General features: G+C 36.6%; 1 protein-coding gene across 3 annotated transcripts in view; it reads left to right on the top strand.

The window, feature by feature from the left end:
- Nucleotides 1-26,056, top strand: part of MMS22L (MMS22 like, DNA repair protein) — a 98,379-nt gene that overhangs the window by 11,098 nt on the left and 61,225 nt on the right. For all 3 annotated transcript variants that reach the window (XM_026122125.2, XM_026122124.2, XM_026122126.2), the window contains 7 exons: nucleotides 445-538; nucleotides 3,788-3,918; nucleotides 9,281-9,394; nucleotides 11,480-11,659; nucleotides 17,727-17,789; nucleotides 25,003-25,122; nucleotides 25,541-25,767. In XM_026122125.2, coding sequence (XP_025977910.2) covers nucleotides 445-538; nucleotides 3,788-3,918; nucleotides 9,281-9,394; nucleotides 11,480-11,659; nucleotides 17,727-17,789; nucleotides 25,003-25,122; nucleotides 25,541-25,767 — 929 coding nt within the window. The remainder of the gene's footprint in view (nucleotides 1-444; nucleotides 539-3,787; nucleotides 3,919-9,280; nucleotides 9,395-11,479; nucleotides 11,660-17,726; nucleotides 17,790-25,002; nucleotides 25,123-25,540; nucleotides 25,768-26,056) is intronic.

Genomic DNA, 26,056 nt, shown 5'->3' with positions numbered 1-26,056 from the left:
TAGGACTAATGTTGAGCTAATGAAATAAACAATAATTTCAGCAATCTTTGGGGAAGAGAATATTGAATATTTGGAGTTATTTTAAGTGTATACTTCACTCTCAACACACTTTGTGGGCTATCTAATACTTTACTGGAAAGGAAAGGATAACTAAAGGCATTTAATCTGGCAAGTCTGAACCAAGACATTGTGGCTAAATTGTAGTTTAGATCAGTCTTCATGACTTTGTGCTCTACATGCTCTACAGACAGAATTAATTGTCTGGAAGCTCTTTCTCTTTGACTGGATGGCATGTTTGTATGTTACAGTTGATTTGATAGTAGATATCAATAACGTTCTCTGTAGGCAAAATGTATGCCCTTATTCATGTGCCTTAGCAGCATCCCAAATTCACAAAAGAAATATTATAAATAAAACCTAAATGGGTGTATTTTTTAATCACAGCTCTTTCCTCCATCATGGCATTTACTACATCTCCATTTGGATATCCATTGGCTAGTGCTGGAAATCCTTCATGTCCTAGGTGAAAAAATGATGAGTAAGTATATGATTTTTCTTTTTTTTTTCTTGAACGTATTCTTCTGCATATGACTTATCTAGATTTCTCACCTCAAATTGTCTAGAATAACTTATTTTTTTGTTAGAGTAATTACTAAGCCTATCTATATTTAATTGGTTAGACTCAAATATGGTGAAGGCAGGTTCTTTGCAAACGTTACCACATAGTTTGGCATCTGCATCATGGTTTCACTGTGCAGTACACCTCTATGATTAAACCTTCCTTAATATAGCTTTCATTAAATGAAATAGTATTGGGAATTTGTTCTATCAAAAGTTGACTAGTATTACAAAGTTCTTTCTCAACTGATACTTGCAACAGACTAATAATAATAAATATTTGACAAACAAAAATGCATTTGCAGAGATCTAGAATGTGTGATTGTTTGCATCAAATTGCTGTGCACTATGTGGGAAAAGTGTCCATGGATAGGCCAGAACTAAGAATCTCAGATGCATGCTATCTTGAGAATCAAAACATCAAAAGGAGAAGTATAAAAGGAGAATAGTTTCAGGCTACATGATTCCTCTTTCATTATTAGAGACTCTGAGAAGGTTTTCTGAAGATTTAAAATAGCGAATCCACATTGCTAACCATATATGACATTAAGATGATACTGGGCAAAGACTCGGTCAGAGGAGTTTGTAAAAATACAGCAAGAAAAGGGCAAGGCAAGACTTTTTTTTTTTTTTAATGGATTTTAAAAGGGCAAGGAATAGATTGATATGAGTAAGCTGTTCAAAGCAACTGAACAAAAAAGGTCATAGGATGCAGCTGAAGAACCCAACTACAGAGCAGTTCAGTTTGTTAGAGAAGAATTGTTAAAATACAGAAGATAACATTTCTTGCTTTTTGAGAACTATTTATGTATTGTTTATTTCCATGTCAGCAAAATAAATCGCAAAAAAATGTTTTCTCCTATAAGCATTGTGTTGCATTACACCAAAACCCCCATGTTTTTATAACCCCACGTTTAATATAAATCACCTATACGAGTTCTATATAGGAATTGCAACAGTTGGAGTAACATTGAGGTCTATCTTGAGCACACTGTATGTCTAGTCCAGGTAACTGGAATTGAATTGGAACTCTTGGATTAGCATTAATCCACCTTTGAGTGCTGTCACAACACAGTCTTGCTCAGATTAATGTCTTCACTGTTTCTGCACATCTGTTTCTGGTTAGCATGTGGATTGGCTCTTTGCTTTATAAAACCTTATTCTAAGTTTCTTTTATGATCCATTGTAGGATAACCTGTTTTCTTTTTTGAGGCTTTTTGGAGAAGGATGGGAAGATTGTTGGCTCTCAAATGATCTTTCCTTTTTCTTTATCAGAGAGTGGACAGTTTTAATCTGGAGCTGTGCTTAGATTCATATGCACAATCACATAAGCATGAACATATTCAAAACAAATCAGCATAGGTTTGCAAAATTTTGCTTGGATGTTATAGAGATGTTGGGTAAAAAACATAATAAAGCTAAGACTATAGTGTAGCCATTCTAGTAGTTCGTTAAGTAGTTCTACCAGTCTTTCAACTGAATTGAACCCATTGAATTGAACCCATTGAAAAAGGTGAGAAAAGATGGCAGAATTTCATCAAATCAAAGCATTGTTATTGTCCAAAATGTAATTGAAAGAGAATATCATATTTTTTCACAAAATATTTATAATAAAGTGTATGTGAACTTGGGATAATCTAAAGTTAACTTCTGTACTATCCTAAATGATGAATTTTTAAGTGTTTGAATCTTTCTTAAGTGGGCATACAAAACTAGAATAATATAGCTATTTGATTATTTGCTTTGCTTGAGAGTAACATAGCTTCAGTTTAAATTAATTACAAATTTCCTATTCACTTCAACAGCTGAGTACTCCTGCTTGATTCATTATCCATTGCATTCAGAAATGCTTCAGTTTTTCTAGAATTTTGTTCAATAGTTATGAATTCAGTATTTCAAAAACAGACTTCTTATTTATACGACCCACAAAATTTAGCACTGTATTGAGACAGATGCTTTCCTTAGCCTCAAAACATTCTCAAAATACATCTATCTTTCCCTTTGCTATAAGGGTGATAGCTATTTCAACATTTGTATAATGCCAACCATGTACAGTGTGCCTTACAGAGTACTTGAAAGGCAAGGACCTTCTAAAAATTTGAGCTTGTAAAGGGAATGTGTGAAGACAGCATGGTTTGGAAGATGATGAAAAGCATTACAATTTACTAGTGAAATTTAGTGGTTGTTAGTTTTTTCCTTGCCCCTGTGATTTTTCCCATTTTTGCCTAAGAAAATTGACAAAGATTAAAAAAAAAAAGTGGATTTACATTCTCTGCATTAATCTTGCATTGAATATTTAGAATTTCTCCATAAAGAGGTAATTTCTCCTCCAAAATGTAGTATTTATTTTTAGATCAAATTCTGAGTAGTAATATAATAATCCTTTTTCATAAGAGAAAACTTGTGCTTTTTGACAACAAAATTCAGTAGTTGAGATATTAATAAGTCTGCATGTATTATTTTGTCCTGTATTCTGTATGCATTGTAGAATTTGTTAGGCTTTCATCTCGTTCCATAAAGCCTGCTGAGTGAAAGCTTCATGCTGCTGAAATCAGTGGCAGGATAGTGGGCTCAGAGCTTCACCCTACATTTCCAGGAATAAAATAGAGGCTCAGTCTGCGTATCTTCTGTTCCACTGATGTCAAGGGAGTTGTACTATTGGAAAGCTAGTGAGATACGATCTTACAGCCTCTTAACTTTACCGTGTTATCTGTGTTAATGTCTACAGATGCTCAAGTTGGAATATGGTCATGCCAGCTTTTTACATCGACACGTCCCAAAGAAAGTGTTAGACCTCTCTAGAATTGTTTGTCATCAACTTGCATATCTGTAAAACATGTCGTGATTTCAGAACATGCACGCTGGCGTGTGACAAAGGAATTTGCAGATAAATAAATTTTTATTCCCCTGCAAAGGCTGTGCCAATAAAAGGCTGTGAAATGCCAAACCATTCTACTGTCAACCAGAACAATATCAAATTGCTGTGTAATAATGAAGGCACTAGCTTGAATTTAGAATGGATGAACTTTCCCAAATGAGTTTGCAAATGAAAATTACTCAACAAACCAATTCTGTGATACACAGTATAGAAAAAAAACATTCTGTCTTTCTTTGTATTCCTAGAACCATGGCTAGAACTAAATAGATCTAATTTTCTTTTGCGTTTTAGGACAAGTTGTATATGCTAACCATTTCATAAACCTGACTGGAGAGAATTTAACCAGTATCAGTTTATTTGAAACACATTGTGGAAATCTCATATGTGATTTAATAAGCATATCCATCAATAAGTATATAAAGGTAACATTTTTCTTTATATATAGGATGAATTAGATGCTTCTGTTGAGGACCACATTAGGTGCTGTACCCATGCATAGATGACTTCTTACCGCTAAGTTTTAAATGTTATGTGTGGCTTAGTATCTCCATGTTTTAAAGAGTGTTATTTGTTAGAAGCTCAAATTGTGTTATATTTATTCATGACCATCTGGCAGTTGAATGAGAGAGTAATATTGAAATGCACTGTGTACAGAGCAGAAGTGTGCCACATTTCATAAGTTCAGTGTTCCAGGTTTCATGCCAAACATGGCACAGTCTGAAAGGTTTAGAGCCACAGATGAAAAAAAGGTCTTTTCAAACTCTCTCAACAGGAACAAAGAGAGAGTTACTGTAATATTGGCATTAAGCTAACTGGACACTTACAGAATGTCATACTACAATTTATAGTTACACTGCTCCTATTTCAGCAACTGCATCTTTCTATTATAGCGCATCTTTTCTGTTACATTTGTCAAGGGAAAACCTTTTTTTTTCTTAATGTTTTTCTTTCTTTTTTCCTACTCTGGCTGCAATGTTTTTCTTGCTTGTCTTGAGCAATCTAAAACTAGAAAGTCATAATAGGTCCATATATCAGCTAGAAGAAGAGCTTTGCAATCTTCTTTGACTGTGTCATTGTGAAACCTGCTTTAGATGGGTATGTGTGATCTGTGAATTCAGGAACAGACTCTAAGAATAACTGGCAGTGACCACAGTATAATTTATATTTTCCAGGTACAAAGATATGAGTAGTGGAGTCCCCCTTTCTTTCCTATTAATTTTATGGAAAGAGAACAGCTGTGGTAGCATCTGAGAACTGTTCTTTTAAACAGTCTCTTCAGGGAGAACTCTTATCTTTTTAAATTGGTTTTGATCTAGTAAATTTTCACATAATACTGCAGCTTCCTCCCCCCTCAAAAGACAAATAGGAAGAGAGTAGCTTTTGTAAAGCAAGATTCAAGTAGTATCTGTTGACCACTGTGCTTGATTGTAGCTTTGAAGTGTCAAATGTTAAACTGAAATTCGCCCTACTTGCACAGAGCTATATGACAGAGAGAGAGAGAAAAGATTGCTTTGTTGCTACTTTTTCTTCAGTCTTGTAAGGCTTGGGCCCTATATCTTGAGCTAGATCTATTTGTGGTTCATTTCTGAAGTGGAGCTTGGACTGAAGCTGAATAATCCTTCTTCAAGCTGATGCCTCCTCCAGTAGGCAGTCATTGCTATAATCCAGTGATGAAAATAATGCCCCACAATCATCAACTGAGCCCATTGTGGTCTGAGGGGAATCCTCTTTGCTATTTTCAGTGTCACATCCTGGCACCAGAGCTGTATTGCCCAACCGTGCCACTATGTGAGGTTATAGTCATTATGATTTCTTTTCTTATCCCATTCTTACTGAGATACTCAGCTCAGGATGTCACAAGGGGAATCGCAGACCGTCTCTGAACAAAACAATGTTTCAGTTATCCTCTGTCTATGCAGTATCTGTATGGTGTCTTGCTCAGATATTACTAGCCACACTCTATCCTGAACAGATACTGCCCTCAAATCTTGTGCAGAAGAGATCCTGCTTTCTTGTTCTAGAAGATATTGACAGCTTGTTCATCATGACAGAGCTTCTGCTCCCTCAAGTTTTAAGTGCCGTATTTGGTCAGACCCACACTTGAGAACTCTTCTTCAAAGATCAAAAGTCATGTTAGTTCCATGACTTTCTCTGTTTTGAAAGTGTTTGTCACCAGATGAGAAAGTGGCATCTGCAGATCCATGTCACTTAAACTTTGGATTTTGAAGGTGTGAAGATTCAAGAACAGTCCCAAAAGCACTTGGTATCTCTAACTCCCTATTGCTATTTGGAATTGCCTACCCCATTACCGAAGGTGAGGTAGGCAACTCTTCTGAAGGGGATTTGACAAATGCTACACAATCTCTTGCTCCATTTGGGAGGGTTTAATAATAATTTAAAAAAAAGTACTAAGCCCCTGGAGAGTTACTTATGGTGCCAGTAGAGTAGGAAAACATTCATATCTATCTTCAAAATATTTTAAGAAACTTATGTGCAGGGTGGATTCCTTCTACCTTCCATTAAACACTTTCAGATTCAGTTTGTGAAACTTCATTTTCTCTCCCTAGCAGCAAATAAAATTGATGTTGGACCTAATCAGCACTGGGTTATAGTATCTATTTCTATTCCTTACTTCTTCCTACTCTCTTTCCCAGTCTTCTTCAGGATTCAATCTTAGGATAACATACTGAAAGAGAAGTAGCAGTGTGGTTTTTATTTAGCAGCAGTAAAGAAGGTGTTTAAGAATTCAGATTTCTGTATTTTGGTAGTCTTTATTCTATCTAAATCTGGAGAGACTTGAGTCTGTATATTGTCTTGGATTCACTATAGATACACTTGTGTTATTGCATCATGCATATTCAAGGCCTTTACTTTTACATAACAAAATCCCTGATTTAGTGTGGGACCAACCTCTACAAGTATAAGATGTTGTCATTTGGCACCTCAATGGCTTTGGGAGTCTTTCCAAAATGCCCACTAGTAAAGAAGTAGTTTTTCCTTATGTTCAGACAGAACTTAATTTCAGTTTGTGCCCCTTGCCTCTTGTTTTGTTACTGGGCACCACTGAAAAGAGCCTGGCCCTGTCCTCTCTACACCTTCCCTTCAGGTATTTATACACACAGATAAGGTTCCCCCTCAGTCTTCCCTCCTCCAGGCTGAAGAGTCCCAGCTCTCTCAGCCTCTCCTCATGTGAGAGATGCCCTTAATCATCTTAATAGCCCTTTGCTCTGTCTCTTGTATTGTGGAGCCCGGCACTGGACACAGTACTCCAGATGTGGCCTCACTAGTGCTGAGTAGAGGGGAAGGACCACCTTCCTGGAGCTGCTGGCATTGCTCTCCCTAAGGGAGCCTCACAGCTAAGAAAAGAAGGTAGATATTAATAGGAGATGGTTGCAAGTCTGAAATATGCTTTCTCCTGCTGCCTTACTTTTTAGACTTTGTAATGAGTTATTCCTCATCCCACTGCAGATAGTGGGAATTCATAGGCAAAGATTTGTAATCCAGCAAGAAGGTATATTCCTAAGGACAGAACACTGTAACAACTATAACTCATTACAGTGAGGCTTTGCCTCTGACTGTTGTCACATACTCATGCATCCCCGATACCACCTGTGGCCATTCACACTCTGGCCAGTGAGACATCAAGTGAGTAAAAGAGTCATTGCTTCTCATATCATTTTAGCATTGATTTGATGGCTAGACCCATGATGGTGCCTGCTTCTCAGTCTCTTTCCTTGTTAGCAATAATTACAGACCCCTTAAGCAGAAGATGGAGAACATTTGGATTATCCGCAGGTGGTAGATGAAGAAACTTAGATGTTGCAACAACTGGCATTCCATATAACAGGTGTGAAGCTTTGACTGTAAGATAGTTTGCCTACCTAATACTTCCATAAAATCCCCCAGTGTTTTAGTGCATCTGCAGTAAGGAGACCGCTCCTTCTTGAGGCATCTGTTACATTCTTTGATGAGTTATAGCTAGAGTACTTTTGAGGCTGCTTTAGCTTTGGGAAGTCAGCAGTTAAATAATGAATATTTCATTGGATTTTAGTGGTCACTTTTGAGGTTTATTCTGGTGATAATATTTGCATAAGATTAATTCAGGTTTTTGAGAGATTCCTATAACAGAACTTTAACTGGAAGCCTGAGGAGGCATAGGCATATGAATAACTCTAAATGGCATACATGGAATGGGGATAACAGAATTGTTTTAAGAACTTCAGTCTCGACCTCATGAGTTTTTTGCATCGACACTGGATCCACCCTGGCAGTTTCATAGGGTTAGCAGGATTCTTTATAAAGAAAGAAAAGCAAATAATGTGTCACATCTATTGTTATATATATATATATATAATACATATACATTCATAAATATGAATAGCAGTACTATAACTGTACTGCATGTTATAGTATATAAACTTAATTTGGAGCTGTATGAAAAGAGTAGTTGTAGGTGTATTACACTGAAGTTAGACAATAAATAAAAAGTCTGTATCCTTATAAATATTACACAGATTTGAAGCAGGAGTTGAAACTATTGTTGCTATACTTGTTCTAATTGTGAGAGTGTGCTTTTTAGTCATCCACTCCCACTTCTGTATTGTCTCTTTCACACATCTGCTGCTGTTATTGTCAAAGCATCTTCTGAATGAGTTTTTAATTTATGCTGTCAGGTTTCCAAATTCAGAAATGATTTTAAGTGCCAGTGTGCTGTAAGAATAGTTGTGCCTGGATGGATCAGGAAGAACAGGAGGACATGAAAATATAGGATTTATCTAATCAGATCTAGGTGTCTATGAGTCATCTAAGGTAGTCACCCTGGGCTCCCTTTATTTTCAGAGGATGATAGCAACAGTTCTTCCTCCTGCAATAAGAAGGATAATTGCTCTCTCTAGGTGACAATTTCTTTCTTGGCTTTAGAGAGATTTAGGTTGATTACTCAGACTTGGACTACTGACTGTTTGGATCCCTGGAACTGGGAGAAAAATCCCAAGTTTGTGGGATAAGTTGAGTATAAGCTGCTTTCTTTTACCTCTTTTCTTATTACATTTCTGCTTTCTGCTTGCTATTTTGCTTGTTTTGTTTCACAATTCAGGGAATGTAAAACTGAAGGATGAATCACAAGACTACTACTTTGCATTTGAAATTCATCAGTCGAAGAGTGAATTTTGTTAAATATGGAAGAGTAATCAAATAATGTACATGACTTGAAATATGTTGTTTTCTGCATATTAAAAGAATGCCTTGCAGTAAATTTACCGAAAAGCAGATTTAGTGAAATGTTGTGGGAACATCAACATCCTTATGCCAACAAAAACATATTCCACTAGCATTATGCCTGGTCATTAAGGTTTTTTGAGTTAAAAATAACAACAATAATAGCTATTAAATCATTTGAAATCTTTTTCTTATCTTCCCAAGAACATCAAGAAAATCTAATCAATCATTTTCTCTTTTCCTCATTGTCAGGCAATGAATCGGTATTTATTGGAATTCCTTTTCATTTAGGCCTCAGAAACCCATTTTCGTTTGATTAAATAATGTTTGAATGTGATTCAAAAAAAGCTAAGAAATAGTGCAACCTATAAGATATGTAAAATTATGAAACAAAATCTTTGTTGCATGAGAGGTGTATTTTTGGAAGTTAATGGGATGCACTTTCCAGTCTGTAATTGGGGATATATTATTTAACTGGAGAAGAAAAAAAGAGGAAATATTGGTATATAAAATGCAGTTTCAGAAACACCACTTTTCTGGGTAATGGGGCTGCATATTCTCTTTCAGGTGAGACCTTCTGAAGCTCTTACTAGTCACCATTATCCCTGTACCTGCGTTAAAGAATTATGGATTCTAGTTATTCAGCTGCTGGATCATAGAAATAAAGGGTCTCATACAGAGGTAATGGAAGAATACTGTTACATATGCATACGTGTTACATACGCAGTGCAGTGGCCAAATGTCCTCAGAATGCCACGAATGCACTAGTTAATATATCCTATGATGGTAAAGTTGAACTTCATTTTTGCAGGTTTTAAGAGGGCTGCATGCTAAATGTGAGGCTTTATTCCACATATTTGAATGTGCAAGTCCTGACTCCAGCTTCACAGCTTACTGTTTAGTTATGACCTAGGCCACTGACAGGGAGTTCTCCTTGTGCTAAGGAAAGCAAAATGAAGGAACGGACTGTACAAGTTGTATTATGGGATAAAAAAGAAGAGAGAGCATCTTTACCCATTTTTTTTATTTGCAATTTATGAATTATGTTATGTGAAAATTCATCGTCAGATACCATTGGTCTGACCATTCTTATCTAGCACATCTTATTGTCTTTGGCATCTATAACTTAACTAACTTTGTAAGAACAACCTGGTTTTGTTTCTGAAATTTGTACCTGCTGGCTTCATTTGATGCCTCCTTACACTTTTTTTGAAAGTATCAATCATTACCCATTTTCCTTCATTATACCAATGTGACTTTATATGCCTCTTCGGGTTTTCTCTGATAGCTCCGAGCTTCAGTTTTCTCTTTTCTAGACTGAGAAGTCTTACTGTATTCAGTCATTCCTTTTACAGCAGCCATTCCAAACCTGTGGTTATACTTGTTGCCCTTCTCTGTACCTTTTGCATCCTTTTTACATTCTTTTTCAAATGTCAGAGTACCAGTGTACTCAACAGAGTGTGTACTGAACACAATATCCAAAGTGTGAGCTATGTGGCTGTGTGATTTTTATATACTGAATAATGATGTTTTCTGTTTTGTTCTTTTCCTTTGCTAATAATTTGTAGTGTTTTGATTTTTCTTTTTTGACTGCTGCTAAGAATTGAGCTGATGTTTCGCTGAATGCGTATTAAGAAGTGGCAAAAATCTTTGAAAGCTCTCTGAAACAATCTTTATAGAAAGCAAAGCTGCCATCTGTGCAACAAGTACCATTGAATTAGTGTAGAACAAAGTACTTCATAGTAGAGTATTTGCACTGATAGCTGTTTACTTGTTAACAGCAACAGATGTAAAGGGGGAAAACAAAAATGAGACTTTGTTGCTACTGTTAATTGTTTGCATGGCACTCGCACCTTGAAGCCTAAATCAGGATCAGGACCCAGGGAGGTGAAGGCAGGTGATTCATAAGTGCAGGGAAGTCCTAAAAAGGTTCTGTATAATTAGGCAAGATAGGCACAGACTGTGAGAAGTAATGTTATGGTATAGATAGGGATCTGAGCCAAAGAGAACTGATCAGTTTGACAGTGCTGGAACAGATAGACTTGAAACGAAGCAGGGAATTTGAACCTTAGTCAGCTCTCTTCCAGACTTATCCTCTTAACTACCATCTAGTTAACTACCTACTGCTGACTGGCTATGGTAGAAGCTACAAATTGTTCACTACCGTAAAGAAAAGATCATATTTATATTTGTGATTAGATTATTCTCTTAATACTATAAATGGGTACTAATGCCTAGATCTGTTTTTGCTCAATGCTGTTTCTTAGCATTAATCACATGCTTTGCAGGCTGCAGACAGACTGTTACATTTGCTGAGAAATAATTGTATCTAAGGGGTCACTGTCTATGGTGTTAGGTTAGTCTGGGGCTAAGACTTTTCTCAAAAATCTGTTATTACGAGTCTTCATTACAGAACTTTAATCTTTCTAATGCAAGTACAAACTGTTGGTGGTACACCATCCCTTCTGTACAGCATCATTCTGTCTGTTCTTAGTTGTGCCTGTAAAGTATCACATCATGTTCTTCCTTGTGACCAGAGCTAGTCCTTTCACACTGCTTTCTACTGGCATATGAGAGACAGCATCCTAAAATGGTTCCAGGTTTTCTCTGGTAGTATTGAACATTGTTGTTATTTTCTTTAAATGACTGTCACCTTGCTTGTTCTCTGCAAAAGCAGAATTTTCAATAGGACAATATTGTAGGGAGCATTTTTAACAGAGTCTTTGTTATTCAACACATTTCAATTTACTTTTCCATTTTCTGCAGTCTTTCTGGAGCTCAGTGAACATAAATCTAAAGAATATCTTTGAAAGACCAAGTAGTTCTGACAGGATGTCTGTTTTCGAAACAATTCAGTGTAAAGACCCATTGAGTTTTAGCTGGTGGATTATTACACATCTGGCATCACTCTACCAGTTTGATCGTAATGGAAATCTAGATGAAAAGGTGGGTATAGTTTTTCTAAATATCTGAAAATTGTATGTTTTATTTACATCTCAAAATTTGTTTGGTTGTTTTTGGTGGCTGAAAATGATAGAAGAATTTTCATATACATGTTTACAAAGGGTCCTTTAAAATTGGTGGTATTAAGGTGTGCTTTGTACAATTCACAATATATTGCAGAATATAGTCCCTTGACATATTGGTTATATACCACATACTCAGAAGACTACTGTATTAAAGAAACTTGAAGAATCACTGCTAGTTAGTAGCACGTATACTTAACGTGTAGCCTATGTTTTAAGATTGTCCATCTGCAGCATGGATGCGTTACTGAGTTTGTTGTTTTAGGAACTGAACACATTTGATTGTACTGTATGAAGAATAAATCTCAAACACTGACTGTATAGTTGTTATGCCACCTTTTTAAAAGTGGTAGCTCTGCTCTGGATAAATTCCATTCTGTCTAATTGCTTTCTGTCTATGTCATTTTTACAGCATTTGGCGTGATGAGGAGTGTGTGTTTATGTGTATATAGCTTAATTTCCTATGTTGACATGTAATGCTGTTAGACACTTAAATAACTGCTGAATTCAAGTTCTGGCAGTGAGTTGCCAGACATTTGCCTTTAGATGATGGCCTCAGCTTTTCCCTCCAGGTGGCTGGATGGCTAGATTAGGCAAATCCATGATTATCAGGTTCTTGTCTGTGAATCTCACTGTGAGGGATTTAATATTTCTGTGCAATGTGCGAGGGGCACAGGTGCCTAGCTGAGACCTACACATGCCTTTCCTAAGTCTGCAAGATAGATGTAAGGCCATACTTGGTATTGGTGCATCAAACTCGCTCATCGACCTTACCATACCATGTGATTTCTGCAGTTCTGGGGTAACTTAGACCTTGACCTTCTTTCAGTCTCTTACTCTGAGATTAATCCTGCCTAGTTTTAGGTTTCTAATCATTAATTGTGAAGGAATTAGTCACTTGCTGAGGCAATTCATCCATTTTGAGGTATGAAAGCTGCCAGTTTTCCTTAATTGACTAAAGAAGGAGCTGCAGTGACTAGCATAGACTAGTCATGCCAAAGAGATGGCTGAAGACCCAGAGACCTAGTTTGTTAGGGGCTTTTTGGTCTGATAAAGTGTTTTCAACATTAGGGAGAATCTGGTTGTGCTCTCTTATCTGCTCTATCTTAACTGCAGAAATGCCTCATTTCAGTCTTAATTTTATACCATTTTGTCTTTTTTTTTTTTTTTTTTTTAATGTTTCAGCTTGATTTGCTATCATCTCCAGTTTCCCAAGCGTCAGCTATATATAATTCCTTCAAAATTGGGCTTAATTGCACTTTCTTGTGAAGTATCTTTTGCTATTTGTAATTTAATAGTGCATACTAAAATTGGACAGGTTGTGGCCTTTCCCTATTGAAATCTTTATCAAAATTTCAAGAATGTTTCATGCCCTGAATTAGGATGGAAAGTTAAAATGTTGAAAATGTTTATGAACTGCAGATCTGGAAGCATAGGGAAAAATCTGATCCACTCAATTTTGATGACTTAATTTTTTCCCTGTTTCATCTTTAGATTTTTAAAAGCATTAATATATGAACAGAGAAGGAATGAACTATGTTGAACTGTTGAGCTTCTCTGAATGCTTTCAATCCTAAACAAAATTAGACTTTCTAATCAAAATAAGAATTGCTTTCATTGATTTTTATCTTGCAAACTTGCTGATTTGTCAAAAAAAAAAAAAAAAGATTGGTTAGAGAAGGTGTCATAATGCAGTACTTGAATACTTAGCTGAAAAACTCCTCAGCATTTTTGGTGACTAGAGGACTTGGTTAATGTGGGACTCTCATGCTCCTGTCACTGTGCTTCAGGGGCAGGAAATCTTTCGTTCACTGAGGGTTGATGCATCCTTTAGGATCACATGACAGGCTGCTTATTACCATGTGCATCAGCCTTGTCTAATAAAAGTATGGCAAAATGAAGCAACTTCTTATACACTTAAACAATGTAAAACTGCAAATCATATCTGATTGTCATGCTGCAGGTTATGTCAAGCTTCCCTTCCTCTTGTCCCATTACTATGTGAGAGACCACAGTCCATTCTGTATTTTGGAAGGGCATTGGGAAGATAGAATTGCTACACTTCCTACTTATTACAGAGAAAATGTTATTCCTAGGTCGAGCACAGAAACTAGTGTTAAGTTGAGACATTTATCCTGGGTTTCTTGTGTTTTGTGACCTAATCAAAATGTCCTGATACTGCTTACTTTGATCATTGTTTTTTCCCTGTCTCTTATAGTGATATATAGTATGTATATAGCCTCCCGAGAGATTTTTTATTTTGCTTCAGGCACTATATTATTTAAATAAGCAAAACAGACATAGAATGGAAGAAAGATTCTCATTGTTCTTATTTTAAAGAAGGAATCTGAGATGCAGTGACAGAAAGTGATTTGCCAAGATTAAACACTGTTTTTTTCCTTAGAGTCCAAGTAGGAGAAAAGAATTTCCAAGCCAAAATTTGTAAATGATGAGACCATCCTGTGCACACTTCTTTGTTTCCAGTATTCTTTACGTTCAAACTGTTACCCTGTGCTTCACATTTCTCTGTGTTTGTGAGTTTGACCAGGGATCTCTTCTTTGAGCACTCTTAACTGTCATGGGTGCTTACAAAAAATCTGTCAGTAACAACACTGCCCCTTCACGCACAACAGGAATGTAACCTGTTATTGCTAGTTGACAGTAATCATTTCTTCTTCCTTTTTTCCCTGAATTACAGCCGCAAACGTTCTTTGACCATGATACGATAAAATAGTCCTTGATATAAATTTGTTGAAGTCAGTGGCATTACATCAGGGCTGAGCATAGTCCCGTCTTGTTGGTTAAACAGTCTGATGTGGTAGCTTCATGACACATGTGCTTTCTTTTAATTGTGATCAGAGGTGGGAGGGTGATGTGTCGTAATGATGGTTATTCATGTGCTCCATAGCAAAAATTGCCTCCAAGCCTATGTCATCCGTGGAAGATTTTCAATTTTGTAATGTGGACTGAATGGCCTTGAGGTTATTATGAAAGCTTTTAAAATTCTAAATAGGTTTCAGACCTGCTTCTTTTTATTTTTTCCCCTTTAGCTCATATAACATAATTTCAAATATGAAATGATTCATATATATTAAATGTATATTTCATACACATGAAAACACTTTTTTCACTAGAAAATTTTGGTCAGCTTTTCTGGAGACTCCTTTTTGAGGGATGTACAGTACATATCTTTATTTTCCCTAACTCCACTTTTGGGACCCACCATGCTAGTCTGAAAAGTATGTTTTGTACATTTAAAAACCAAATGGGACCTGATGAGAAAAATCCCTATTTCTGAACATTGCAGGGGTCGATTTCAGTATATTGTAGACAGGGAAATACAGGCAAAATTGCTTGGGGCAAAGAATTCTTGCGTTTGAATAATCCAAAATGGCTACCTGGCAAGATATGCAAACACAGATTTCCAGCTGAGAAGCCTAGTATGGCTCTTCCAGATAGTCAACAGTTAAAGTCTTCACAGAAGTTTATACCTGAGAATCCAGACGATCTCAGCTCAACTTTTTGGCTTTTTCAGCACTTTTGCACACTGTGTAGGGTCTCCAAGTTCTGTTGATTTTAGGACTTTGAGGGTGGAGGAAGTATATAGTAAGCCAGCAGGTTTCGAGTGAGATATGTAGATTCTACATATTATCTGACAAGGATGGATTTTAAACCGTTGGCATGCTGTGTTGCCAGTGTAGCAGGGAATCCTGTTAGAATGTAAATTTAGCTAATTTGAATGAAACAGGTTTCTTAAAAGGTATAGACATTGGGAATAAAAGAAAGAATGCAGCATGTTACTGGTTTCATTCTTTCCCTGAGTCTGGGCTGAACATGGGTGCAGTCTTGTCATCAGTTATGGCTGGTGTCAGGAGCTTGCCCTAGATTCCTCCAGGATCTTGTAATGTGGTCTGCATACTGCAGCTGAACTGAAACTTTGGTTGTAAACACCTTTTGTATAAATGGTGTGTCTTTCGGCTATGGGAGTGCTAAAAGCATGTTCTGAGCCAGCTGATCCAGAAGTCTCATAGCCATTTAGCATGACTCTCTAATATCTATTTCTATCTGATATACCTGGCCTTTGAGCAGTTGATTAGCTTTACCTGGAGTTTGCAGTAAGACCATGCATGTATTCTCCTAACATAGAGCTCTAAAATACAGGAGTCAAAGTATGAAACTGACACATGTGAATCTGACATATATGAAACTGATTAGCTGGACCTGTCCAGCTGATCATGCACTTTCTGGATTCTGTTCCATATTGAAGTTGCTACCTGTGTTCCTTGGCTACTTGTTGGATGCAGTGGCCTCTGCTTCTGACAGGACTTTAGCTATGCTTTCATGATATAAGGACCTTGGCATCAATAACAACTTAAAAACTCCTGTTTACTGTTCTAGGCATGATACACCCTCAGCTGCTCTGGCACAATTAATTATGGAGCTATTATGTGGCCTAGATGAGGTCCTCTTGCTTTTTTTCCTCCTTTCTTTCTCTCAAAACTCTGGGTCAGTTCGCTGATCTGGTTCACGTTGGGTTCCACAAACAGAAGCACAAGAACAACTGAGCAGTGGCATGCCACAGCTGCAAGGGCTGGAAAAGCAGCTGGCAGGATGAGGAGGAAGCAACGGGAACCCGTTAAGTAACGTTGCTGAAGTTGCTGAATCATGAAATCAGATTTTTAGTTTACCTTTCTGCAGATCTGTCCTTTCTTTCCTTTCTGTTCTATTTGTTCTATAAACAGTCAACAGACTGCTACCATCAGCAGTTGTTCAGAATTTTCTTTTTTGTAGGGCAGAATTGTAAAACCACTAAATAGTCAAACTATGTTATGTGAATCTTAGAGTATCTTTGATCTCTAAAATTCTCTGAATATTGTCTGGAATTCTGTGGGGAATTGTCACTAGATCACTGTGTCGAACTTGCCAAGTCAGTAGGAGAGGAAGACTGTGGATGATGGTGTTGCTGCTGGAAAGTGGTGGTATTTCAATTGCCAAAGCACAAGATACTTTTCATTGTAAGCTCCATACAGATGTTTAAAGGACAGATATCTGCAGCGAGTGTCAACAGTTGTGATACTTCAGGGAATGAATAAGGCGTGACAAGGATTTAAATACTAGATCTACACATTTAGTTATCTACACGAGCTCTCTACATAGCTGTGTAAGAGATGATTTTTTGGTCCTCCTAGGTGTAGGCAAGAATTGCAAGTACATTGGTTTGGTTTCCTTTTATTTATTTTTTTCCTGGCAAATGGTCTTAATTGCAAAACCTTCTACCCTTTTATTTCCCACATTACCTAAACAGATATTTTCTCCTTTTAGTATACTTTGCCATGCAACTCTGTTACTTTATAGGAATGGTCTAGTTGATTCAAATGGATAGTCATCCGCCTTTCCAAACTGAAGAGTATGAATTATGGGCCGTATTTGACTCGCCCTGTTTTCTTTTCATACCTAGGTAGGGCAATACAGTCTGGCCAACTCCTTACCAAGTTGACCAAAACAATCCTTATTGTTTGGCCTAAGGAAAAATGAGTTAGAAGTAGCTTTTCACTGAAAAGAGGAACGAGAAAAGTAAGGTTGTACCGTACCCCTCTTCTCCCCCTTATCGCTTCCTTTTTAGAGACTGTTAAGGAAAGAAATTATAAGATATACTTCTTGGTTATACTAATAGAAAAGGCCTGAATATTTTGCTTTTTTGCTGAAAGTGCAGGTTGGGATTGCAAATGAGTCCCTTAGGCCAGTTAGAATAGCATACTTTTTATTTTATAAGGAGGGCTTTTTATTTGTTTTTGAGGCCTAATTACTGGGACAGATATCATTTGCATTCGTAAAATAGAAAAGCTCTTTTCAGTGATGGTTACAATATGCTGCCATGAAATGAAATATTTCTGGAAATTTCTTGCCCACTTATTTTCATGTCATTATATGATGATTTCTGTGCAGAGTACAAATGCTATTTCATACTGATAATTGTTATTTTTCAGAAACACAAGGAATCCAATTGGAAATTTGTGGAAGAACTCCTCAAAAAATCGATTGATGCTCAAGTAAGTGTGTAAAGGAAGAAATAATGAACAAGAAAGTGTCAGGGATGCTTTTTGGAAAGGATAGTGCATGAAACAGAGTCCAACTAACAAGTGTATTTTTGGAACTCTAGTGTTTTTATCACAGGTAAATGAACATCCTTGATGTAACTGAACTATGGCAGTATACAGTTACCTCCTTGTTAGCAGTTACACTTTCTTTAAAGGGATTGTGCTTGATGCTAAATTGTCAGATAAAGGAAAAAGGTAATTATCTTGGAAGGGGTATATGGCTACTCTGACAAGATGTATTCAGAATAAGAACTGGATGCTTAGAAAATGTAAACCATATACTGAATGTAAGGATATCAAGTTGAGGAGACATGATGAGGGAGATAGTCAGTTGCACTGAAAATTCAGCTATATCCTCATCACAGCAGGAAGGTGACTTGCCTTGCTGAGCAATTTGTCTTACAGGCTTGAATCAAACTCTTACTGATAAGGTCCTAGTTTCTGAGCACTCATTTCATACCTTATCATTTTTCTTTCTGCAGAACTGTTAATGCAATGCTTCATGGCCCAGAGGTCAGAATTGACCTCCTTTTAAAGTGCTTTTAAATATGCTGTTCATCACATTTTTAAATATGTTACGTTGCAGCTCTGTAAATTTGTTCTGAAGTTGCATGGTACAAGTTGTAATTGCTGTAACAGCAACACTTATAAAAATAATTTCTTTAATTTGTGTGTGCTTAAAATGAGAATAAACATGTTTATCTTTTGTATTTGGTCTCACATGAAATAAAAACAATCCTGCAAAACTCTACACTTACAAACAGAATAGGAATGGATTCTTTTTTATTATTGTTACTGCCTTGCCTGTGCTTTAGCAAAAGCTGTGATTGAAGCCGGAGTTAGGAATAACAGTACTTGTTAAAAAATATGGTTTTTACTAATAAAAATAATTTTAGGATAGTTAAAAAATATGGTTTTTACTAATAAAAATAATTTTAGGATAGTTAAAACAATAGATTGGATATTAAAAATTGAAAAAACATGTTATACATAAACTTTAAAGAACAGTTAAATTTGATTAACAGTTCTTAAAAGAAGGAGGAAAAACTTTCTTGGCCAATGCAGTTTAGTGAAGGCAGACTGACTTGTTCTTAAAAATAGTTACTGATATCCCAGTTTCAGCAATGTTAGCAATTATGTCAAAGATGCTTGAAAGAAAATCTTTCTCGTCTAAAGAGGAACTCTCAACTTTTTAACTAGCCTAAATTTCTAATAATTATATTATGCCAAGAAAATCTTGCAGCAGTATCTGTTTAAGCATCTACTCCAAGTTCATACATAGATCTGCCTGTGGTCTTAGGATTTCATGTTTAATACTTCATGTATTTCATGTTTAAATACTTCAGTGTCTATATTTAGAAAATGTAATACAGTCATGCTGAGCCATTACATTCAAATTAACAAGGTATTTGTCTTACCCCGACTTAAATTTGAAATATATTTTAGTTTATATAAAGAGTTGTGGGGTTAGCATATTTGATTTTAGTTACCTCTTCATCCTGATAGTTGGGGAGATAGTCTTTGTTTTGGTTATGTGGTCTTTTGGCTTATTGAAAGATTAAGTCTTTTCTGAATGATTTCACAGTATATATTTGAATATGCATCCTCTGTGTATACATTCAAACTATAGTGATGACATCACTGATTGGATGGTTACCATTCTGTGGGAGAAATTGGAGAGATTTAGATAAGTCATAAAAATTGTAAGTGGCGAATTAGCTGTTTTCCTATATTGCATCTTCTATATGTCAGCAACCTGAGAGATAGTGAGAGAACCGTTGTAGTTACTCAGGTTTCTCTAAAAAATATTTCTCTTTTCTTGTGTTTACTATTTTGAATTAAGAATACTCTAAAGTCAAATATAAGTAAAATATACAGCTTTTTGATGCTTCTGTTAAAAAGTGTTGAATTGCAGACACTTCAGAAATGCAACTAGATGGCCAAGTTCAGAAGACTTGAGTAAGAAGTCAATAATGATACTGTAGTAGGAGGCAAAAATCTACTTTAAGCTCCAAAGGCAACCAGTCTCAGATTTAAAACAAGCTGCCATTTACCAAATACATGTTTGCAACTACTACCAACAGTTTAAGGGGACATCTAAATTATTTTTTTTTTTTGAATTGTTCATTATTTTTTCTTGCATTGAGTTAGCTGTTTGTGGAAAGTGCTCCTTGGAGAGTCAGTATTAGTCCCTACAGGTGCACGTGTGAATGCATGTAGGTACCTTTATTAAAAAATGCATCCCCCTTCCTTTCCATTTATACCAGCCTTCTTGACAGTGTCTAGGAAGGAGATTTTCTTTTACCAGTAGTTATGATGTGTCCATCCCTCTGTTGCACTCTCAGCCTCATGTTGGCAGTATTGCTCTTACCTTTTGAGTAATCCTCTTATATCTTTGAAGTGTCTGCTGAGTGAGTATTCCTCAGACCAGAAAATGTAGGAGTGAGAAGTGTAATGAGGTGTCAAGAAGTCAAGAATGAAATGGAACATGGGCAAGTAGGCAAAAACAAAAAGGAGAGTAGTGCTCTTTGTATGAACAGTGGGACAGTACTAAAGATCTTACCCACTAGGACTTGTCTTTAGTTTGTTGGTAAATCCCACCTGAGCCATCCTTTTAAGCATACACCGTTGTATCTACAGTAGAGATGTATAATAACAGCTGTGCAGAATAAATTAGAAAAAATGGTAGTGCTGAATCACTCATTTGTGTGAGAGAACAGGAATTAATGATTAGAAACTTCACTTAGGTATATAGGAGGTTAAAAACTAGTAAAGTTTTGTACTGTTTACTACGACTATATATATCCAGGTGTCTCCATCAAAGTCATAATCCGGTTGTGCTTGTTGCTCCCTAATTTCAAAAGTTTATGGACTACAGAGTTAGGAATGTAAGGAGAATTGGAATACAAGTAGGATGGGGCAGGAATGGAGATGAAATTAAGCACCTGTAATTTTGTGTGTTTGGAAGCATCTGAAAAACGAACAAATCATAAATTTGTAAAGTATACTGATAATCTCTCTCCTATCTCGTATTTTTTATGCATATGACCTTCAATTTCTACATTGTTAAAAGATGATTTAATAGGCACTGTAGCAGGTGTGGATTTTGAGGGTGAGGCTGCAACAGAGAAAAAAAATCACCTTTGCTGAGGAATCAGCAGAAGGTAGAGTTCACTTTCGCATCCTTAGGACAGCTAAGTATTGGGATGCTAAAAAGACTTACCAGTGTTAAAATTGCAGTATTTTGGCTGTTTCAATAAAACTGTTGAGTTTAGTGATAGAAACTAAGGTTTTCAGGAAAATGTCAATGAGGCAAGTGACAGATAAAAGACCAGAAGACTGTCTGTCTAGTCTCGTTAACAACTTTAGTGGATCGGATCAATGATCCATTGAGGTAAGAACACATAACACCTCCCAAAAGAGGGGAAATAGGGTGTAAGCAATGGGATGGAGCTCTGGATTGACAGCCCTCTCTGTTCCCATGTGTGTGATCTCTGTCCCTGTGGCAGCTCCCCTCTTCTCGGGCAGGACTCTGAGCTGCAAGGCTAGCCCTTGGAGTCTAACCCACAGTTCGTCGCATGGAGGATCTCCAGCATGGAGAGGGCAGTGCTCATGAGGCTGCTGAGAGGCTGAGTCACCTCCATCCAGTATACGCCTGATTTTGGGGGTAAAAAAGATTGCCTGGGGAAAGTGCCTCATGTCCTGATGAAGATGGCAGAGGGGTGCTGCAGCGCTCTGTCTTTGGACAGGCATTTCTTGTTTCCAAGGGGATACCCAGCCTGCTTCTGATCAAGGAAAAGATGTAAAGGGGCTATCCAGGTCAGTGGGCCAAGGGAGGTGGGAAGCGAAGATACTTTGTTTATGGGCTGTAAATAAAGATGGTTGCAATAACGGATACTTAGGTAAAGTGAAGAGTACTACTTCATTGGATGTATCTTTTCAGTTTCCAAATCTTTTCAGTTGGCAAATTGATGACTTTCTCAGCCAGAAACTGCTCTCTTTTTTTTATAATTCTTGTTGGATAGAGCTGAAGACAATTACTTGTGTTAAAGATCTCTCATCTGTATCACAAAAACAGCCATTTCAGGGGAACTGATTACATCAGGTATTCCCTAGTTGTAATTTGGATTTGTTTGTTACCAGGCTAATGCCAAAGGTAGAAAAGACTTACAATTTTATTTGAACTACAAAATGAAAATTACTGTACTAGGAATATTAGAATAGCTGTATTTGTATACTGGGTAGCATCAAACTGAGTAAGCTTGTGGGTTGTCAGTATAAGGTGAATTTGTGCTTACAGACTTCTATTGTAAGTGAGAATCGAAAGAAGGATGTTTTTATTCATAAGAACTAATAGCAGCTCGTGTCTTACTAGCCTCTCATTTTGGAAAATAAATGCTTTGTGTTGTTTCATTTCTACTGCAATTTTATTATACCTTCACTACATTTTGTCTTTAATTCTACTCCCAAAGAAGTACAGAAGTACTTGCTAGAGTTCTAGGAAACCAATTTTATTACTACAGTAAGAGGTCATAAAGGAAAAATGTTGTGTTTAGATAGTACTACCATTTTGATAATATCTGGTGTTCTTCCCTTCTGCGATAAATTAAAAACTGACTACCTCAAGAGTTCTGACAGTATTTCCAGCAGTGTGAAAGACCATTTTAAGCAAAAGAGCAATGAGAGAATCCATTAATCCCAGAGGTATTTGAAATCTGGAGAATTCTTTCATGTTAAATTTGAGATAAAGCCTTCAGTACTATCCTAGTTTTGAAAACTGTTATAAAACTATTGTTGGACAGATAAATAGTGGTCTGAAATTGAAGCTGCTCACAATATTATATTTAGTCTAATTAAAGCAATCGTTGAATTAGATCCTAAATATAATCCTGCGCATGAATTTGGGCTTTAAAACTAAGCATTCTCAGTTAGAAGCTTTTTTTTTCATACATCATCTGTAACTTTGTAGATCTCTCTGGAGAAATAGTTATGTTCATCTGCATTTTTTGTGTTCTATGTCAGACATTTTTATCCATAAAAACAGCAGCTGTTAAAAGTGGCTATGGTTCAGTCACTTCTTGTTTTTGGATAAGACTATTTTTATTTTATTTAAATTGGAGACTACCAATTTAAAATATACAATTATATCATATACAAAACCAGTATTTGAAGATCACCCTACATTTGTAGCCATTTTTATTATATTTGAACTGTTCTCTAATTTTTAATGAGTCTCTCTTCAAGAGTTTCCCTTCTATTTTAGTGTTTTTCAAATGTTTTTATGTATAATTTGTTGAATACGTAATTTTTTTATATTACAAATGGAAATGTCTTTTCAATTTTCAAGTTGTTTTAGAAATATACCACTTGAAAAGCCATATGCTGTAGATTAATTGTTCATGAGAAGAGATGGCAGACATGGTTAGAAGTTATTGTAAATGATTGGCATAATTGCTCACAGTGTTCTGATAAAGTATAGCAAATAATGTTTTTCTACAGAGAAGTATAGCCAGATTTATGAAGTTAGTTATAAGTTGATGAGTTATAGCTCCTCTGTAGTGTTGAAAACAGGGAAAAAAGCAGGTCTGAAACAAAAGTCATAAGAAATAGCATTGTGGGTCAGATCAGAAGTCTCTCTCTTTTGGTATATTGTCTTTGCTAACAGTGTAAAAGGCCCTTAGTGAAAGAGTATTTTAAAAAAAATGCCTAATGTTATCCTGTCCCATCACCTGGCATAAGTGGGTTTTTTTTGTTTGGTTGGTTAGCACTTTCTTTGCTGGATCAGCTTGGGCAATGTGTCTTGTATACGTCAGGATCTAGCAGGGTAATTGGAACTGAAGGGGATAACTCGCTGATATTTATCTGAGAGATGAAGGAGGTTTTGTACCTTCTCCCTCCTGGGTACTATGATTTTAAATCATAAGACTTGGCCTGTGCCCCCCACCCCCCACCCCCTTTTCTTCCCCTTTAGCTCATTTTCTACATTTAGAAATCCAGGCCTATTTGATATTCAGAAGAGTTTGAAAACTAGGAGTAGGTCAGAGGTTTTTCTTGTCACAGAGCAAGCTCGCTGCAATCCCAGAGGTGAATAAAGTTTATGTCTGTAAAAGTCTTCCCTTAAGATAACTACACAGAAGCTGGTCCCCTAAACCACCTTTATAGTCAGTAGAGATGAGAAAGCCCTTCTAGGGTGTTACTCTTCTTATCCTAAAGTGGATGTCTGAAACAGGCTGGATTAGTTAAACATGTGATTTCAGTCTGACTATGGAACTTGTAACATGCTAGATCTGTTGCAAGTCTGGCTTTGCTGACCTCAAATGCTGGGTGAGATGAATCCCGCCCACAGTAACCCAGAATTACAAGCCAAATACTTCACGGTCTTCAAATTGTTTTGAATTTCCTATTTTCTTTACTGTGGGTTGTATATTCTTCCTTCCTGTGCAAAAGTTGGAACTGATGAATACAAAAAATGTTTCTTTTTTGCAACAGAACTAGTTGGCAATATTTAAGAGGCTTATTTGCCATTGGTTTGGAGTTGTCTGAGATGTTGTCAAGCCTGTGCAATGTGGCTATAATGAAAAGAAACATGATTCAAAAAGGGAAGACCCTCCTGTTTGTGATGGCATTGTATTACTGGCAGTATAAAGAGAAATACGACCTTTCAAGTAGTTGCACCTTTACTTTCTGTATGATCGGAGATGCAACATCATACAGACTGATAGTGTGACATCTCTAGAATGAGCTGTCTTTTGGAGGTATACTACAGAAGGGTATTAACATGCTGCTGACTCATGCAGTCAGTATAGCTCATGCCCCTTTTACCATTCTGTGAGGTTTTGCACCATGTAATCATGTTTCAAGTTAGGCTCACAATATTGAATTTGTTATTACCTTAATGTGTCTATAACTCTGTGGACACCTAAAAATGTGCATGATGAGCTATTTTATTGGCTGGATTGCCAGGTACGTTGGATGGTAATGCCTATGCTTGTCAGCTTTTATTTTCTAGATCATTGCTCATATTAGCAGATGCTTTTTAACATTATATTAGTAGAAATAATTTTTATATCAGGAAATTATTTTCGCTAGTTTTGTGGTATTGGGATTATATGTAGGCAAGGTGATGCTCTCTTACAGCGATAAACTTTTTTCTTCCCTTTGCAAGACTGGTGTGTTAGAGGAACAGTTACGAATGCATCTTCAGTGCTGTTTGACTTTGTGTAGTTTCTGGGACTTGAATCTATCTGTTGCCACCATCCTCTGGGATTATTACAGCAAGAACTTGGTAAGTAGATGGATATATGAAGAAATAAGGTTGCATGTGGACAGTCCTCAAATTTAGCAATTAATTCTTCTTCTCCTCTAGCCAAACATGATTGCTATACTTTTGTAAAACTGACTAGTCATGGTAGTATCTCTAAATTTGCTATTTTTATTTTAATAATTATATTTAAGCATGTATTATTGTTATAGTACATCATAGTAGAATGAATTAGAATGCATTTTGACTCTTATTTTTAATCAGGGCTGGTGATTTTACGAACTTGTAAGAACACTTGTACATATTGACAGTGCATTTTTATTTTCTGAGTTGTGGTAGGAAGAGATACACTTTGGTTTATGTGAAGGACTGCATCTTCTTGCCTTTGGAATATTATCTTTTTTTTGCTTAACTTCTTCTCTGGTTTCATTTATTCTTTTAGAACAGTTCCTTTACTGTTCCTTGGCTTGGTCTGAATGGTCTGGCAAATATTAGTAAAACTCCTTTGTCAATGCTTGAGTTGGTGAAGAGCTGCTGTTGTGACCAGCAGATCCCTGCTCTGTACAAGTCCAGCAACAGTTACCTCATTTTTCTCAGCATTTTGGCACGGATGATGAAAGAAGAGGCAGAGAACAGTGGTGTGCATCCCTGGAAACAAATTAAAGGACGGTATGGCCACTATTTAGCTTATGCTCCCTGTAAGAAACCTATTCAATCTGATTGTATGGCCCTTTGAGCCACATACCACAGTGAAGGCAGTACTGCGCTCATCAGAAGGTTACAGGGGATGAGTTATCCAGGATGATTCATGACTGGAAGAAGGCAGTCGTTGCCAGCTAAGGCTGTGACAGGCGTATAGCTGGATCCAAGAATCATCTTGGCATCCACAGCCTTTGATGATTTACTTCCTCCTACAGACCAGGGATTTAGTATACTGGCATCCTATGCACTCGTACAA

Source organism: Dromaius novaehollandiae, chromosome 3, assembly GCF_036370855.1.
Source record: "Dromaius novaehollandiae isolate bDroNov1 chromosome 3, bDroNov1.hap1, whole genome shotgun sequence".
Classification (NCBI taxonomy): Eukaryota; Metazoa; Chordata; class Aves; order Casuariiformes; family Dromaiidae; genus Dromaius; species Dromaius novaehollandiae.
This window is presented reverse-complemented; position numbering and strand designations above follow the sequence as displayed.